The sequence below is a fragment of the Talpa occidentalis genome, unplaced genomic scaffold (assembly GCF_014898055.3).
Source record: "Talpa occidentalis isolate TD23 unplaced genomic scaffold, MPIMG_talOcc4v2.1 talOcc4.4, whole genome shotgun sequence".
Taxonomy (NCBI): domain Eukaryota; kingdom Metazoa; phylum Chordata; class Mammalia; order Eulipotyphla; family Talpidae; genus Talpa; species Talpa occidentalis.
The window spans coordinates 143,441,036-143,457,893 of NW_023604295.1; the positions used below are offsets into that span (position 1 = coordinate 143,441,036).

Sequence of the window (16,858 nt, forward strand, 5' to 3'; positions counted from 1 at the left end):
CCTGTGGGGCCCACTGAGAGTGAACTGTCTGAACTCCAGGCACAAGCAGGGCACGTGCATCATTTCAGGAGCATCTCAGGGCTCCCAGTATTCACTTGACCCCAACTAGGCCCAGTGGTCTGATGTTAGAGCTAGCTGCAGCCTGTTTTGCCCACCTGGGCTCTCCACCCCTGAGCCTCAAGTGCACCATGGTGCCTGGCAGGTATCTGGTACCTCCCCATTCCTCTCTCTCTTTAGAACTTTCTGGTTTTCTCTTGGCCTGTGAGACACAAGGGGTATGTGTGTGTGTGTGTGTGTTTGAGGGAGAAAGGGTTATTCAGTTACATGTTCTTCCTGGTTTATGATCGACCACAGAAGGCACCGTATATGCCCCAGGTGTGCTGAAGGTGCTACCATCTAACAGTAGGTTTGCATAGTTTACAACTGTGACAGTCACACAACTATGAAATTGCCCATGATGTTTTTCAGAACATGTCTCCCTGGGTAAGCAACCTTGGCTGTTATCAGAGGTAGGAAAGGCATCCCCCTTCTGTGCTCCCCTCTCAAGGCCACCCCACCACGCCCTGCTCAGGGAATTCACTGGGCTGTCTTCTCCCACAGGACCAGGAGGCACCAACACACCTCGCCAACACCACCCCACCCCCCAGTGATTTTCCCCAATTCTCTTCTCAACTTTTCTCTCTTAACTCCCTCTACCCAGAAAAGAATTTTCCTGTATGGTAGAAAGATTTTTGTTTTAAATACATGCTATTTTCAACTTTGTAGTCCATGGTCTATGCCCATAATTTTCATATGCAAAATCAACATTCAAGATTCATAAAGAAAAATACATGTATCTTTTTTGTCAAGCACCTGGGGCTTGCAAATAAGTACTCCAGTTTTCAGACTTTGAGGTTTCTTTGAAAAATTATTTTGAACTTCAGGCTATTTGCCCTCCCTTTAAGGCAATGAAGCCCAAGGGTGGAAGGCTACACGGCCAGAAAAATATAACATTCTTGACTTGAAATTCACAAATATCTGGTAATCAAAGATTCGTTTATTTGCTTTTTCCCTAGAAAAAGAATTCATGAAAGGAAAACCCATAAAATGTCTCTCATTTTTCAAACTGGTAGGTTTCAGCAACTTTCATTGCAAAGTCCCATGTCTCAAAATTTCTTTGTGCGTGTGTTTTCATACAACCTGATTTGGCATGGCAGGAAAGCGGGCCCTCTTATTTTCATATTAATAACTGGATTGATTGTTCAGCCTGTATATAAATTGCACAGTCCTTTTGTTAGGGGGAAAAGGCTGTCCCAAAGCAAATCCCATACAGGCTTTGTGGACTCCACCCCCACCCCAGGCCAAAGCCAAAGACACTGGGAACTCCAAATCCCATCACCACCAAAGGGAAGGTGGCTGGGACCTGAGGGTGGGGTGAAGCAGCCAGGTGGATATAAAAGGCAGACACGTGGGCTTTGGGGGCTCTCTCCATTTTTGGGCTCTCAGCCAGCTCGCAGCGTCCGGCCAGCTCTGAGAGTGACTTTGGGTTTCCAGGTCGTCGGTTCGGGTCGGACACATTAAAGACTTTATTTCCCTATTTTCTCCCTGAGTTGTACATTTTCCTTATTTCTTTTTCTCTTGTAAATAAACCTTTTATTAACCCTTTTGCGTGTGTCTGTAGTAGAGTATTCATAAGTCCCTTTAAAGCGCGCGGGTGAGGACCCACAGCCAGGAACCCGTTTAATATCGGGGTTGCTCTATAACACTTTTGGTTCACCTAAGTGACACTTTTTTGCCTGCTTTTTCTTAATTTTAAGCATTTTAATATCAAAGTCTACAACATTTATTGGAAATAAGTTTCGCAATTACCTATCATTTATTAAAGTTGATTAAAGTACACCAGTCCCTGAATTGGAAAACACCGACAACAGACAAGGGGCAGCGAGTGTGGCCGCTCGCATGTGAGGAGACCACGAGGACGAAACAGCTGACAGAGGATTTGGGGCGGCAGCGAAACAGGCACATTTATTTCTACGCCGCCTCCGGGCCGCGGCGACGCTGTGAACTGCAGGGAACCCTACAGACACCCTGAGGAAACCTGCTCTTGGCCAAGAAAACACAAGTGAGAGTAGGCGACCCAGCCCGGGCTGCACTGCGGGAACCCAAGGCGCCCCGCGGGGCCGGGGCTCCCGGGGCCGCCTCGACTGAGGGGGGGCGGGGTGCAGCCCGGGCGCCCGGGGTATTGTTGGGGCGCCGCAGCCCCGAGGCCGACGGGGCCGCCGCCATCTGCCCTCGCGCCAACATGGAGGCGCGCTTTTGTTGACTCAGGCCCGGCGCAAACCAAGCGCGTCGGGGCGAAGCGCACCGACCCGGCCGCGCCGCGGCGGCTGAGGGGGGCAGGGCCGCCCGGGTCGGGTGTGGGACCCCGGATGCGGGGGCCCCCAACCCAGCCCAGCCCAGCCCAGCCCGCCGCGCACACCTCCCCGCGCCGCCCGGCCCAGAGCGGCAGGAACGCGGCGGGCACACAGCACGCGGCGTCACAAAGCCGAGCCCCGGCGCCCCGGGCGCACCCCCTGGCGTCGCGCCCTCGCGGGTGGGAGGAGCCAAGCCCGCGGCCCCGCCCCTCGCGGGCGCCGTCGCAGCCGCAGCGGCGCGCGCCGCAGAGCATTCTGGGCGAGGCGGCTGACGCCGGAAGGGCGCGCGTGCGCGCGGCGGCGGCGAGGTTATAAAAGGGAAGGAGCCGGCGGCGGGCGGAAGTGGGCGGTTCGGCGGCTGCCGGTGCTGTTGTGGGGTGTTGGGGCCTCCCGAGGGGCGTTCTCCGGAGGCCGCCGGTGCAGGCCGCAGCCGCAGGGCCGCTCGCGCCCGCGCCCCCCGCCTCTCCGCCGGTGCAGTCGGCTCGCGGCCTCCGCCGCGCGCAGGCCCAACATGGCGCAGGAGGTGTCGGAGTACCTGAGCCAGCACCCGCGGGTGGCCGCCTGGGTGGAGGCGCTGCGCGGCGACGGCGAGACGGACAAGCAGTGGCGCCACCGCCGGGAGTTCCTGCTCCGCAACGCCGGCGACCTGGCGCCCGCGGCCGACGGGGCCGCCCCGGCCGCGGAGAAGGCGGCCGGCGCCGAGAGCGCGCCCCGCAGCCGGCCGCTGCAGCAGCTCATCTCCTTCTCCATGGCCTGGGCCAACCACGTCTTCCTCGGGTGCCGGTGAGTGGGGCGCGGCGCCCCCACGCCGCCCTCCCGGGGGGCCCGCCGCCCGCGCCCGGCCGGGGCCCTCGGCGGACCCGCCTGGCGGGGAGGGGAGGCGGCGAAGCGCGGGAACCCCGGGCCCGGCCGCCCTCCGAGGGTGGGGGGGCAGCGCTGCCCGGCCCGACGCGGCCCCGCCCCGGGGTGCCCTCGCTGGTGGGGGCGCCGGCGGCGGCGGAGGGGCCCGCCGCGCACTCGTGGACGGACGCTAAGTTGAAAGGTCGGTAAGGCGGACCCCGCCTCCCAGACGCGGGGACATTTGTTTCTGGGGTTCCAGGAAACCGAGACTTCCTGGCGGTTGGTGCACTTGGTGGATTCCCACCAGGAAATGCGGCTCCCGCGGCCCGCCTCGGCGCGCCAGAAGTCGTAGCTTTTTATTTTTTTTATTTATTTTTATATTCTCCATGCAGTTGCACCCGTCGTATTTTGACCCCCATTCCCTCCTTTCCCCGCTCCCCCCCCCCACAGTGTGTCTCTGGTTTATAGTTGCTTGTTGATTTTGATTTTTTTCTTCCTTACAGTTATTCTTTTTAGAAGTCGTAGCTTTTTAAAAAGTGCGCTTTCCTTCTTTTTCAGGTATCCTCAAAAAGTTATGGATAAAATACTTAGTATGGCGGAAGGCATCAAAGTGACAGATGCTCCTACCCATACCACAAGAGACGAACTGGTTGCCAAGGTGAAGAAAAGAGGGATATCGAGTAGCAATGGTTAGCAGATCATAGATGTGACCATACATAGGAGTTTAGAACTTAAGTTTGATATAATTAGGAATTAATGTTGTTACTAATTTTTTTAACCAGCTAGCATTGAAAATGTAATGTGATTAATCAAGTTGGAATGTTAAACCTAAATTATGTGTCTGTGTGTTTTAGGCTTTGCATTTGATGGTTTCCGTTGATTGTTACAGATGCTGAAGCGTCAGATGTCTATGCTGTTCATTTTTTAATATTAGACATTAATGATGTTAATCTTTGCTGTTTTAAGAAATTAATGATGTGATTCTGCAGTATTTAAAGAAAACGGTAGTCCTGAAATATTTTTGCCTTGTGTTCTTAACTTTAACAAGTAATCTGTCTTGTAAGTTTTTATCTCCACGGTATGAGATAGACTTGGTCACGTGTATGTTTTCCTTCTTTTCAGAAGGGGTAGAGGAGCCATTGAAAAAGCGAGTCACGGAAGGGAAAAACAGTTCTGCAGTTGAGCAAGAACTTGCAAAAACGTCTGTCAAAACAGAGCGAGCGTCAGCCCAGCAAGAAAACAGCTCAACCTGTCCTGGGTCCTCTACCAAGTCTGAGAGCAGTGGGAACTCAGCTCGGGGCTCTGGCTCCAGTCAGAACAGCTCGGCAAGTGATGGAGATCGGTCTGTTTCCAGCCAAAGCAGCAGCAGCGTTTCCTCTCAGGTAACAGTGGCAGGGTCTGGAAAAGCTTCTGAAGCAGAGGCTCCAGATAAACACAGTTCAGCATCGCTTGTCTCTTCATTGTTGAAATCCAGTGTAAATAGTCATGTGACCCAATCCACTGATGCCAGACAACAAAGTGGATCACCTAAAAAGAGTGTTTTGGAAAGCTCTTCAGTGTCAGCTTCTCAAAGCACGTCAGAGGTAGAGGTGCCCTTGTTGGGGTCCTCAGGAAGCTCGGAAGTAGAGTTGCCATTGTTGTCTTCTAAACCTTGTTCAGAGACAGCTTCAAGTGGGTTAACTGCCAAAACTTGTTCAGAGGCCAGTCTTTCATCATCAGTTTCTAAAAACAGTTCCTCATCAGGCACATCCTTGCTAACTCCCAAGAGCAGCAGCACCTCAACAAGTACATCAATGCTGACTTCCAAAAGCACTTCACAGGTAGCTGCATCACTGTTAGCTTCTAAGAGCAGCTCCCAGCCCAGTGGATCTCTGGTTTCCAAAAGCACTTCCTTAGCAAGTGTGTCCCAGCTGGCCTCTAAGAGTAGTTCTCAGACTAGCACATCACAGTTGCCTTCTAAAAGTACTTCACAGTCAAGTGAGAGTTCTGTCAAATTCTCTTATTGCAAGTTAACCAATGAAGATGTGAAACAGAAGCAGCCTTTTTTCAATAGACTGTATAAAACGGTGGCGTGGAAGTTGGTAGCTGTTGGTGGCTTTAGTCCCAATGTGAATCATGGAGAGCTCCTGAATGCAGCCATAGAGGCTTTGAAAGCAACACTGGATGTGTTTTTTGTCCCACTAAAAGAACTGGCAGACCTGCCTCAAAATAAGAGCTCTCAAGAAAATATTGTTTGTGAATTGAGGTGCAAGTCTGTGTATTTGGGTACTGGCTGTGGAAAAAGCAAAGAAAATGCAAAAGCTGTTGCATCAAGAGAAGCACTGAAGTTGTTTCTCAAGAAAAAGGTGGTGGTAAGAATATGTAAAAGGAAATACAGAGGCAGCGAAATAGAAGACCTAGTGCTCCTTGATGAAGAATCAAGGCCCGTAAACTTACCTCCGGCATTAAAACATCCGCAAGAACTACTATAATATGTCCAAAGCAGCACTGCAGGTATCTGGCATTGGAGGAAAAAAAATGGCTTACTTTTGTATAATATAAAACATAGGCTTTCACAAATTTTGTATTGCTTTTTTCCAGTTTTGCAGAAAATTTACATTCTAGTTCTCTTCACACAGTAGAAATTGTAAATAATTTATGACTGACAGTAGACATTGAAAGATACACATATGCAGCATACCTGGATGCTGCTTTATTTGCTTAAGAAAAGACTGTCTTCTATTTTTAATGATAAATTAGGTACGATGTGTAGTTCTGTAGAGTCATGAAACTTTTGTACTACTTTCAATTTGGTGAAAATGTATTAAGTTGTCTACCATGCTTTTTTTTTTTTCCCTTAGCTGAATAAACTTTCACATGAAAAGGGGACCATAGTGTTTGAATGTCTGGAAGCTGTAAAGCTTAGGGTTTAAAAATTGCTGAACATGTCTGTTAAAGAGTAAGAGAAAAAATAGTTGCCTCAGACTATTTTTATGAGAAGTTGTAAGCATTTTTTAGATATAAAGCAGTATAAAGTACTTAAGGTTATTTTATTCTGAAGTTGTTTAAAATTCACCATAATTTTGACTGCTGCAGATTCTTTAAGTGGATTAATTTATGTTTTGAGGTAAAACAATTTACACTTTTTCTTAAAGGACATAAATGTGGGTTTCTATATTAAGCATATTTTGTGACTACTATTAACAGATTGATTTGTTTAGATATTAAATGCTTTAAGCTATTTTACCTTTTCAAGAAGTTGTGTGGTTTTTTTTTTTTTTTTTTGCCTCTCCTTCCACATCCCCTCCCCCCATCAGTAATTCCCAATTCCTACAAATGGTCTGGTTGTTGGAAACTGCACCAGGGAGTTTCGCAAGGTGATCTGAATAGCCTTTTATGGGTAGGGAAGTTACAGTTTTCAAAACTGGAGCTAGGAGGTTTTGTTTACAGATCTCAGAACAGCCTGGACAGCTGAGCTCAAACTGGCCCAAGGGGTTTTCTTTGTGACCTTTCTCATGGTTTTCTCTGCAGTGAGCAGTAGTGGTGGTAAAGTACAGAGACAAATGAAGAAAATACCTTTATGTGCCACTTGTCTTGGAATAGGAAAGTTGATGTAGAACTCTTATGTAGAAACTCTGCATTCTGGAAATAATGGATGTGGACACTCTGCTTACCTGAAAGAATCAGTATTTTACCAGGTGACCTTTATAAATGACTGATTTTTGAGGATAAATTGGATACATAAGTCCCTATTCTATAAACTGGTTTCCTTTACTGTGAGAAACAATAACCTGAGTGTCTTGTGAACACAGTTCTCCTTATTTCACTTTGTATTTTGTGGGACAGTGATTGCCAGGAAGAGGCGCCAAGTGTTACAAGAGGTTTCCATCATATCTCCGACTAGGTGGTTTGGTAATTTTTTTTTTTTTAAGATTTATTTATACAAGAACTGGGTTTCAGGTCAGAAGCATGGGAGGTTGAGGGAATTCATCAGAGAGCAGGGAGCAGAACAGGCAGACAGACGAAGTACACTGCTGAGGGCAGCAGCGGGCAAGGCAGGAGAGGTCTGCCAATGTGGGTTTCTCCCTGGTCAGCCAGAAATCGAACCGGTGCTGCAGAGGCTGCGGACAGCTTCACAGTGCTGAGCTCAACCCCCTGCGCCACTGGGGAGGCCCAAGTTTGGTAATTTCTTAAATGAATTTGTTTCAAGTCAATATAAAAATAATTATAGGAAGGCTTTGATGGGGTAGAGTTTGAGGAAGCTACTTCATGTGAAACAGCTTTTCATAGCATTTGCTATGATTTTAAAAAAGTAATAAAAATTTAAAGAGTCCCTGATTGAAGAGAAATGTGTATGTCAAATTCAAGATAATACAGAATGCTGGAGAAAAACCTAAAATCTTGTTGAGATAGAATCTTGGTTCTGCCTCTAAATTTTAACTTCATGTGTACAGGAGAACTCAGATTTCCCTTCCGGACCTGCGAAGATTCAGGATACATTGATGGTGTGCCGTGTAGCACAGGCTGTCATAGTTTATTGCTTACGTGTTTGCACTTCCTCACACTCTTGAAATGACCTATTCTCATTTGGCCCATTTTACAAATGAAACTGATCAAGTTCTGCAAATCCCTATCATTCCAGATCTCAGCCCTCAATATGTTGAAATGCTTCTTAACCTTTCTCACTCAAGTTTCTGAAAACCCCCTTAGGCTTTGGTTTTCTACCAGTTTGATTTTTTTTTTTAAAGATTGATTTATGCATACAGGCCAAAGGTGGGGGGCGGGGGCTGGGCAGTGGGTGTGTGTCAGAGGATTCACCAGAGACACAGTGGGGAACAGAACAGGCAGACTTGACTGAAGTACACTGCTGAGGGGAGCAGCGGGTAAGACAGGAGAGGTCTGCTTCACCATGTGGGTTGCTACCTGGCCCGCTGGGGAAGAAACTTATGCTGCAGAGGCTGCAGATTGCTTCATAGTGCGGTGCTTAACCCTTTGTGCCACCAGGGAGGCTCTCTACCAGTTTTTTTAAGTGACTGAAACATCTCACCAAAGCTTAATTTTTTTTAAATGAGTTACATCAGGAGCTTTTGTGCTTAATAATATTTCTTAGTACTTGCATGTCTTATATTCTCAACTAGCAAACCATCCCATGTGGGTGTAGTAAATTTGCAATCAAAAATTGAGTCTGGGCCTCCCTGGTGGCGCAAGGGGTTAAGATGCAACCTATGAAGCTGTCCACAGCCACTGCAGCTTGAGTTCGATCCTGAGCTAAGGAGCTACCCACATGGCGCAGCAGACCTCTCCTGCCTCACCCGCTGCTCCCCTCAGCAGTGTATTTCAGTCAATCTGCCTGTTCTGCTCCCTACTGTGACTCTGGTGAATCCTCTCACCACCACCACCCCACACATCTGGCCTGTACCCCAGTTCTTATGTGCATAAATAAATGTTTAAAAAATTAGATGATAGAGGTGCAGAATAACAGATTTTTTTTTAGTCAATGAGACAAGATAATGATGTCCTGAGACTTCCTGGTTGTAAAATCAGGATTTTTTTTCAAATGGTAAAATGGAAAGTTGACTGAAAAATGGTATTGTCATAAGTTTTTAGCCCAAATTCTTGGGGCTTGCCTACTGTCGTTACTGGCTGGCATAATTGTCTTAGGAAGTGTGTGATTCCAAGACTTTTGTACATTATCATCAAAAGCCAGATCCAACATCTGTGTGAACAGACCATCGTTTTCCCTGCCAAGCAGCGTGATGGAGATTTCTCCCTACCGTTTAGATTCCTGAGTAAGGGGAAGGTAGCAGAAGCAGCAACTGGCAAACAGGTCAGTCCTATATTTGTGCTGTTGTGTTTTAAGGGGAATTTGTGGACTTGGTCTGAAAAATTGTGCCTAAGTCCTGTATTAACACACTTTCTAGAAACTGGTAAGTGTATATTTTAGCATTAAAAAATATCTTCTGTGGTTGATGAAAAGTTCTTGGTAACTTACTACCATTTAAGCCAAGCTAGATAAAAGTGGTTGTCAGGCTCTTTTTTCCACTGCTCTGCAAGAAAAATATGAACAGATTTTTCACATTTCCTTGGCATTCCTGCAAACAGCTTAGTTGTGATCCAGCTGGAGCCATCTCTTTCTCATTTTTTTATTATCAACTTTCTCTACTTTCCGATTCCCCTTCTTAAAACTCATTATCTGAAAATGAGTATTAATTTTTAAAGTTCTGTTTCTTTGCTGTTTATGCAGCAAGAAATGCAGTGGGCGAGGTCCCAATCTAAATTGACTTTAATTTGGAAAGGAAAACACTAAACACGAAGGGCATTCTTTTTTTTTTTTTTTTTAAATGATGCACCTTTTATTTTTATTTTTTTAAGATTTATTTATTTATACAAGAACCGGGGTACAGGCCAGATGTGTGGGAGGGTGAGAGGATTCACCAGACACAGAGCGGGGAACAGAACGGGCAGACTGACGAAATACACTGCTAAGGGGAGCAGCGGGCGAGACAGGAGAGGTCTGCCAAGCCATGTGGGACCCTCGCCGGTCGGCCAGGATCGAACCGGCGCTGCAGAGGCTGCGAACAGCTTCACAGCGCTGCGCTCAACCGCCTGCGCCACCAGGGGAGGCCCGAAGGGCATTCTTTATAGTAAAAACGAATAGAATCAGAATCCTTGAAAATCATCAGGAAACAGCCAAACTAAGTAAAATAGTCCCTGGAACTACAAAGGCATCTAGAAGTGGGTGTATAATACATCTGACATGATACAGGAAGGAATGTCAGTACAAATGCATAAGAAGCTAAGCATCACCTCTTGTCGCAAGTCTTTTCAGGTAAGTAGGAATTTGAAATTACGAAACCCGAGTTCTGTAATATATAACCAGTGGTTTTCAAACTTCACTTAGAAGTTTGAAGAAAAATGGAACCACTCAGAGCAGAACTATTTCCGTTGAAGGAATGGCTTCTCCCATCCGTTCTCAAATCCTGCAGCACCTCCCTGGACTGGAGCAGAAAGAGGTTTAGCCATGAGAAGGCCCAGGGTGGATGCCAGCTTCCTTCTGCAACAGCTTTTAGAACGGATTAAGGAGAAAACCACGTTTACTACTTGTTTTTCAAGTAGCATGCCATATTAGAATCAGCAATTAGTAGGCACTCGGGTCAGGCTTAAGGGACCAGCACATAAATTAGTATATAATTCACACTAACAGTTGCTGCCACTTCTTTTTTACTGTGAAATGTAATTACAGAAATCCATAAGGACATTGAAGTTCAAGAATTTTCAGTTGGATGTCCATATAGTCATTGCTACGTCAAAGAAATGAAACTCAGCACAAAGTACTCCCCGGGGGCCTGCGGTGTGCTGCTGTCATGGGCCCCCCAAGTGGGTTAATGTTGTTGATCCTATGTTACAAATGAGAAAGCAAGACTTTTGAATTGTTCCCATCAAATCACAGAACTAACAAATACTGAAGCAGGGACTTCAATCCAGTCTTCATACAGAAAACTAAACAGTGACTTGGTTTAATTTGGGGCAACGAATGTGAACACCAACCAAACATGCTGCCATACTTGTTTCATATATTTCAGGAAACAGTAAGTGCAGCCACACTTTGAGGAAAATTTGAGAAATTTTATTTAAATTAGGAAGCCTTAAAAAAAATTGATAAAGCTCACTAATCCTGTCTCTTTTTCTACACTAGCTAAGTTAAAAACGGTCCTTATGAAATAAAGACTAGCCATCCATGGAAGCATGTGTACTTCATCTTGCTGCCTGCACCATGCTCCGCAGGACAGTTTCCATGCATGTTCAACCTGCGGCTTGGAAACCCGTGTGGGGTAAAGTACGTGCCCCTTTCTGTCTGTCCTTGTATTTCATCTCGGTATGTTGAATGCAATTGAAAACTATGAAAAAAATGTAAAATAATGCTATTTTGAAAATATTCATTGCCCTCCCTGTAACATTGTCTAGCAGTCACTCTGCCCTTGGGATGCAGACAGGAGAGGAAGGATCCTGTGGCTTTAGGGAGGTCTGCACCAGGGTGTGCAAGGACGTCACAGGGTCCATTCCAGCCCTGGTGGAAGTTGGGGAGAAGGGAGGCAGGCACGGGAGGCGAGGGGCCTGGCCTCAGACCTTCATGCGTGTCAGAATCACCCGTGTGAGTGATGAGCATTTGTTTAATGAGGTCGCTTTGTTCATCCTGTGACATCTGACGTATCACCCCTTAGGAGGGCCCAGAGGTGGATAAAAAGGACTTGATTGGGGGCCTCCCTTGTGGCACAAGCGGTTGAGTGCCACACTGTGAAGCAGTCCACAGCCTCTGCAGCACAGGTTTGATCCTGGCCGGCCAGTAAGAATCCTACATGGCGCAGCAGACCTCTCCTGCCGTCCGCTGCTGCCCTCAGCAGTGTATTTCATCAGTCTGCCTGTTCTGTTCCCTGCTCTGTCTCTGGTGAATCCTTTCACCCCCTGCTCCTCTGGCCTATACCCCAGTTCTTGGATGCATAAATAAAATAAATCTTAAAAAAAGAATTTAAAATTTATCCCTTCTTATTATAAGGGAATCTGGGTAACCACATATCAAAGCAATGTCCCTACTGACTTTTTTAAAATTAATTTATTTATTTATGCAAGCACTGGGTACAGTCAGAAGTGTGGGAGGGTGAGAGAATTCACCAGAGCCAGAGCAGGGAGCAGAACAGGCAGACTGACGAAATACACTGCTGAGGGGAGCAGCGGGTGCGGCAGGAGAGGTCTGCACACCATGTGGGACCCTCGCCGGTGGCCGGGGATTGAACCGGCGCTGCAGAGACTGCCGGCAGCTTTGCAGCCCAGTGCTCAACTGCTGCGCCACCAGGGGAGGCCCCCCTACTGACTCTTGAGAACAATGGCAGAGTTTTTAAACTATTAACACCATGTTGACTTTCTATTGCTGCCAGAACAAATTACCATGAACATGGTGCCTTCACACACCTCTAGGCTAGAGCCCAAGCCAGTCTCCCACACACAAGTTGTGGGCAGCTCTGTCTCCCCTGCAGAGGCTCTGAAGGACAACCTGCTTCCTTGCCTTTTGCAGCTTCTGGTGCCAGTGGCATGCCCAAGGCTCATAGTCCACTTCTGTCACCTTCGACACCCGCTGAGCCCTCAGGTGAGCCCTTGAATTGCCTCACACTGGCTCTACCTCTGCTGTCACATTCCTTTGTCTGACCCCAACTTCTCGGCCTCCCTTTTCCACTTGTATGAACCCTGTGATTATATTGGGGGTACATGGATAACCCCCCTATTTAAGATCACCTGATAGGTCCATGATCTGATCAACTTTAATTCCATCTGCAATCTTAATTCTCCTTTGCCATGTAATACAACCTTCTCAAAGCATAGGGATCAGGGCCTAGGACTTAGGACAGGGCTCTCTGTGGGGGTCCATTAGTCTGCTTACTGCAGAGAGGCTTGAATTTGCCACCACCATCATCATTTATCTTCAGAACATTGGTTTTTTAACTTCATAAGTGACAAGTAGTGACTGCCTTGCTGCATGCAGAGGGGGAGACACGCCTTAACAATAGCTCCTCCTGCATCCACGCGTCGCTTGAGTTGGATAAACTTGCTTGAAATGATGTCTAACCACATGCAGTTTCTCTGCCATCTAATTCTAAGCATATACTAAGGAGACCCTTTCTCCTCCAGGTACCCCTAGATGACCGACTTTTTCTTACGGGCTAAGCTACAGCAGTAACACTGCTGCTACAATGGCAAAACAATTGTTGAGTTTTCCAAGCCTTCTTCGGGATGTGGCAGACGGAGCAGAACCGCAACTCCGCCAAAATGAGGCTAGAGGGTATGATAATAGCCACAAAAAATGCCCTGTGGCTAACTGCCCTTCTTAGTTATTGCTTGACAACCACATGAATGTGAAATGTCAACCTCTCATTGCTGAGCAAAATACATCTCTGGATTTACAGTTCTCAGGACAACTGGACAAATCGCCGAAAGGGAACGTGTCATTATTAGGACTTTCTGCGGTACGTTTTTCACAGCCATAACAGGTAAATCCTAGGCACTTTTTAAAAAGCCACACCAATTGCCTTTAAGGACTGTAAATTTTATCACGCACACCCTAAAGTGGTGACAGGAACAGAGGAGCATGGCAGCCTCGTGGGGTCACGCTCTTCCAGGCCGCCAGGGAAAGTCTGGGAACTTAAGTTCTCAGTGCTCTCCCACCATCCAAGAGAGCATGTGGGTTCAGGGGTGAGTGCAGGGCTCTGGGAGCTGGCGGGGGGCACTCAGAGCCAGTGAGCCCCGTGACCGGCTGGCTGCCCTGGCCAAGCAAAGGTGATGTGTTTCTCACGCACTCACCCTGACATCGGGTGTATTCACACATGTCTCCCCAATACTAACAGTTCCCCAAAGGGGATACTTGGACCTAAAAACTGGCAGCCTGAGGGACTTTGCAGGTATTGGCTCACACTCAGGATCTTCAAGTCGCATGAGCAGCTGACGCTCAGAGATACTTTTGTGACTAAGAAAGCTTGCATGACATGTTAAAATGAAATTGTTGATAAGCAAAGAAAAAAATGCTCTTGTACATTTGTAAATTGGGAAGGAAGAGCTACAGAGAAGTGTGGTCAGTGGCAGCAGAGATGGAATAAGAATGAGCCTTCCCAGGGTGAAGCCAGAATGGAATCGGCACTTAGAAGAATGTGCAGAATTTGGGGACAAATAGTAGTTGCTCATCGTATGTTCGTAAGGTTCTGCTGTGATAGGGGCCAGTTTCCACTTTGAGATACATAGTGTCAAGTTGGCATGTTGATCTTATCTTTTGAGAGGTCATCCAAAAGTGTCAAAGAAAATGAGAAAAAATTCCCTGGTCCTCCCTGGTGGCGCAAAGGGTTAAGTCTCAGCACTATGAAGCTGTGCTCAGCCTCTGCAGCACAAGTTCAATCCCCAGCCAAGGAGGTGACCCACATGGCGCACCAGACCTCTCCTGTCTCTCCCACTGCTCCCCTCAGCAGTGTGTTTCTGTAGATCCACCTGTTCTGCTCCCTACTCTGTCTCTGGTGAATCTTCTCACAACCTGCCCCCTCCACCCCGCCCAGCACACACACCCCCCCTCTGGCCTAAACCCCAGCTCTTGTATGCATAAATATGTCTAAAAAAAAGTTTTTTAAAAAAGGCAATTTGGCTAAAAATCATTTTTATTTTTAAAGAGGGGGAAACTCTTGTGCATTTCCACATTATATACACCTGCCAGACCTTATTACCCTCTCAGGTAGTAGCAAGTTGTGAAACACTTGTAGGCCAGCTTGGATATGGTTAAAAAAGATCAAGCATGAAGTTTGAAAGAAGTAACTGATTCTACCTGCACCCCCGCTAGGAGCCTTGACTTCCCGGTGGGGAGCCCCACAGTCAAGCCCAAAGGTGGAAGCAGGTTTCCCTGAGGCAGCTGCGCGGGGCGCCCCGAGGCTTAGGTGAAAAGCCCGACATGCGCTCCCGGGGCCACGAGGGGGCAGCACTAGGGCATCCTAGCGCAGGGAATAACCTTGAAAAGGAAGGAAAAAGCGATAAACATTTATTCCACGCACTCGTGTTGGACAGCTCGTGCGCCAAACACTGGCGGCGCTTGCAGCTGCCGGCACACGGAGCGGCGGTAACAGGTGTCCGCAGCAAAGTTGCCTGCTGTCCATTCTGCTATGGTTTCCCCCAGCACGCTCTCCTCCTGCACACCCTGGTCAGCTTGGAACAAACGCCCAGTTGTTCTTACTGCTCACGGCCGGCCTCTCTCGCGGTCTGCCCCACTTTTGGATGAGGCCCGACTCACTTCTAAGTGGAACACAGAGATTGTCACTCTTGCCTGATCCTTTCTTACAGGCAGAGTCAGACTTTTGTCATGTCAGTGTCATAGTGTTACAGGGCAGGGAAGGGGCAGCCCCAAACCCTGCAAACCTGCCTATTCTACATGGGTTCTGCCATCTGCCGCATCAGCACAAAACATATGAGACTTTAATGGGAAGGAACTTTAATAAAACGAGGAAACAATACAGGAAAGGCAAAGAGTCTAGTTTCTAAATGAAGCACCCAAAGTTCCCCGTCCCCTCGTGGGTAAAAGTCCATCCAAAGGGGATTGGCCCAGAGCAAGGCCCCAAAGCCTGCCCCAAGTCTAAAGCATCTTCCAGTGGGGACCCACAGAAAAGGGTCAGAAACAACCAGACAAGCCCGGAAGGAAAAGAGCAAAATCAACATCAAGATAAAAGCTGCCACTGTCACCTCCCCATGGGTCTCACCCACATCTGTGTCACCCCGTCCACGACCAAAAGACAAGCGCAGTTTCTTCACGTGTCTCTAGGCTCCATGCGCCTCCTCCAGGTCTCCTTCTGGCTCTGCATCCTGCTTCCTTCCTCAGTCTCCTCTGCAGCCTCTTCTCTCCCTGCTCAGCAACACCCTCCCTTGGGTGGGGCAGGAACCTGGAACCTCCCCCTTTCCTGGGGACCCCCCTGCTACAATAGGACCTTATTTATTTTTTTCCTCTGGGCCTGCAAAGGCAAATTATTTATCATTAGGTCCTTTATAAAAGTTTTCAAACCCTTGATCTAACCATCGTTCTCTCTCCACACAACCCCAAGACTCCAGCCTATGCCGGCTCTGCCTTCTGCCTGCCTCCTCGCTCACCCTGCTCCCCTTTCTTTTACTCAACCACCCCCCATCCTTCTCTTCAGGACTTTTATTCTTGCTGCATCTTTTACCTGGAATGCCTTTACAGCTTCGTTCTTGTCCGCTAGGTCTTACCTCAAATATCCTACCTACAGTGAGCTGCCCCTACCTCTTAGTCTCTATCGAAAAATCACCCTCTTTAATTTCTTTCACAGTCATCTCACTTAGTTGCCACTCAGCCATTTCTAGTGTTTTCTCCACTAGAAGGAAAGCTTCATGAGGTCAGGCCACTTCCTGTCTCATTCATCAGAGATTGTCACAAGCACTGCTCAGCCACTTCTTTTAATTGTGGGGATATGCATATAAAATCAACATTTTTTTTTAAAGATTTATTTATTTATACAACACTGGGTAGAGTCAGAAGTGTGGGAGGGTGAGAGAATTCACCAGAGCCAGATCAGGGAGCAGAACAGGAAGGAGCACTGAAGTACACTGCTGAGGGGAGCAGCGGGCGGCAGGAGAGGTCTGCGCCATGTGGGACCCTCGCCAGTGGCTGGGGATCGAACCGGTGCTGCAGAGGCTGCGGACAGCTTTGCAGCCCAGCGCTCAACCTCTGCGCCACCAGGGGAGGCCCTAAAATGAACATTTTTAAGAGGGCGGTTCAGAGATCTTAAGTAGCTATTGTGGTGCTACCCTCACCACCATCTACCTCCAGAACTTTGTCATCCTCGTCTCTCCTCCCCCCAACACCATTTTACTTTCTATGGATTTAACACTCTAGGTAAATTTGTCAGCTGAATCCTGCAATATGTGTCCTTTTTGTCACTGACTTATTTCCTTTAGTTTAATGTCTGTAAGACTTATCCACATTGTAGCATGTGTCAGAATCTCCTGCCTTATTTTTTATTATTTTTAAATTTTTTAAAAGATTTATTTATTTATGCATACAAGAGCTGGGGTATAGGCCAGAGGTGGGGGTGAGGGATGGGGTGGGGTGGTGAGAT

The 16,858-nt window shown here is 47.7% G+C and overlaps 1 protein-coding gene across 8 annotated transcripts; it reads left to right on the plus strand.

Moving 5' to 3' along the window:
* The first annotated feature begins 2,734 nt into the window (after window positions 1–2,734).
* On the plus strand, window positions 2,735–13,953 carry CDKN2AIP (CDKN2A interacting protein). Of its 8 annotated transcripts, none has more exons than XM_037526482.2 (7): window positions 2,878–3,176; window positions 3,792–3,922; window positions 4,356–4,615; window positions 10,456–10,801; window positions 10,909–11,049; window positions 12,283–12,354; window positions 12,894–13,953. In XM_037526482.2, exons 1-4 carry the CDS (start codon window positions 2,905–2,907, stop codon window positions 10,528–10,530), a joined length of 738 nt encoding a protein of 245 aa, XP_037382379.1. In that variant the 5' UTR covers window positions 2,878–2,904; the 3' UTR covers window positions 10,531–10,801; window positions 10,909–11,049; window positions 12,283–12,354; window positions 12,894–13,953. The 8 variants fall into 8 exon arrangements, with proteins under 8 accessions (XP_037382378.1, XP_037382383.1, XP_037382379.1 ...); XM_054701065.1 differs by lacking the exon at window positions 10,456–10,801 and having other exon boundaries at window positions 4,356–5,726; window positions 12,894–13,044; window positions 13,169–13,433; XM_037526485.2 differs by lacking the exon at window positions 10,456–10,801 and having other exon boundaries at window positions 12,894–13,950.
* The last annotated feature ends 2,905 nt before the right edge of the window (window positions 13,954–16,858 follow it).

What these genes read in the sequence shown, in the direction of transcription:
- CDKN2AIP (XM_037526481.2), top strand. Translation starts at nt 2,905, where the DNA reads ATGGCGCAGGAGGTGTCGGAGTACCTGAGCCAGCACCCGCGGGTGGCC. An exon ending in CACGTCTTCCTCGGGTGCCG is followed by an intron (nt 3,177 to 3,791) that starts GTGAGTGGGGCG and finishes CTTCTTTTTCAG; the next exon opens with GTATCCTCAAAAAGTTATGG. An exon ending in AGGGATATCGAGTAGCAATG is followed by an intron (nt 3,923 to 4,355) that starts GTTAGCAGATCA and finishes CCTTCTTTTCAG; the next exon opens with AAGGGGTAGAGGAGCCATTG.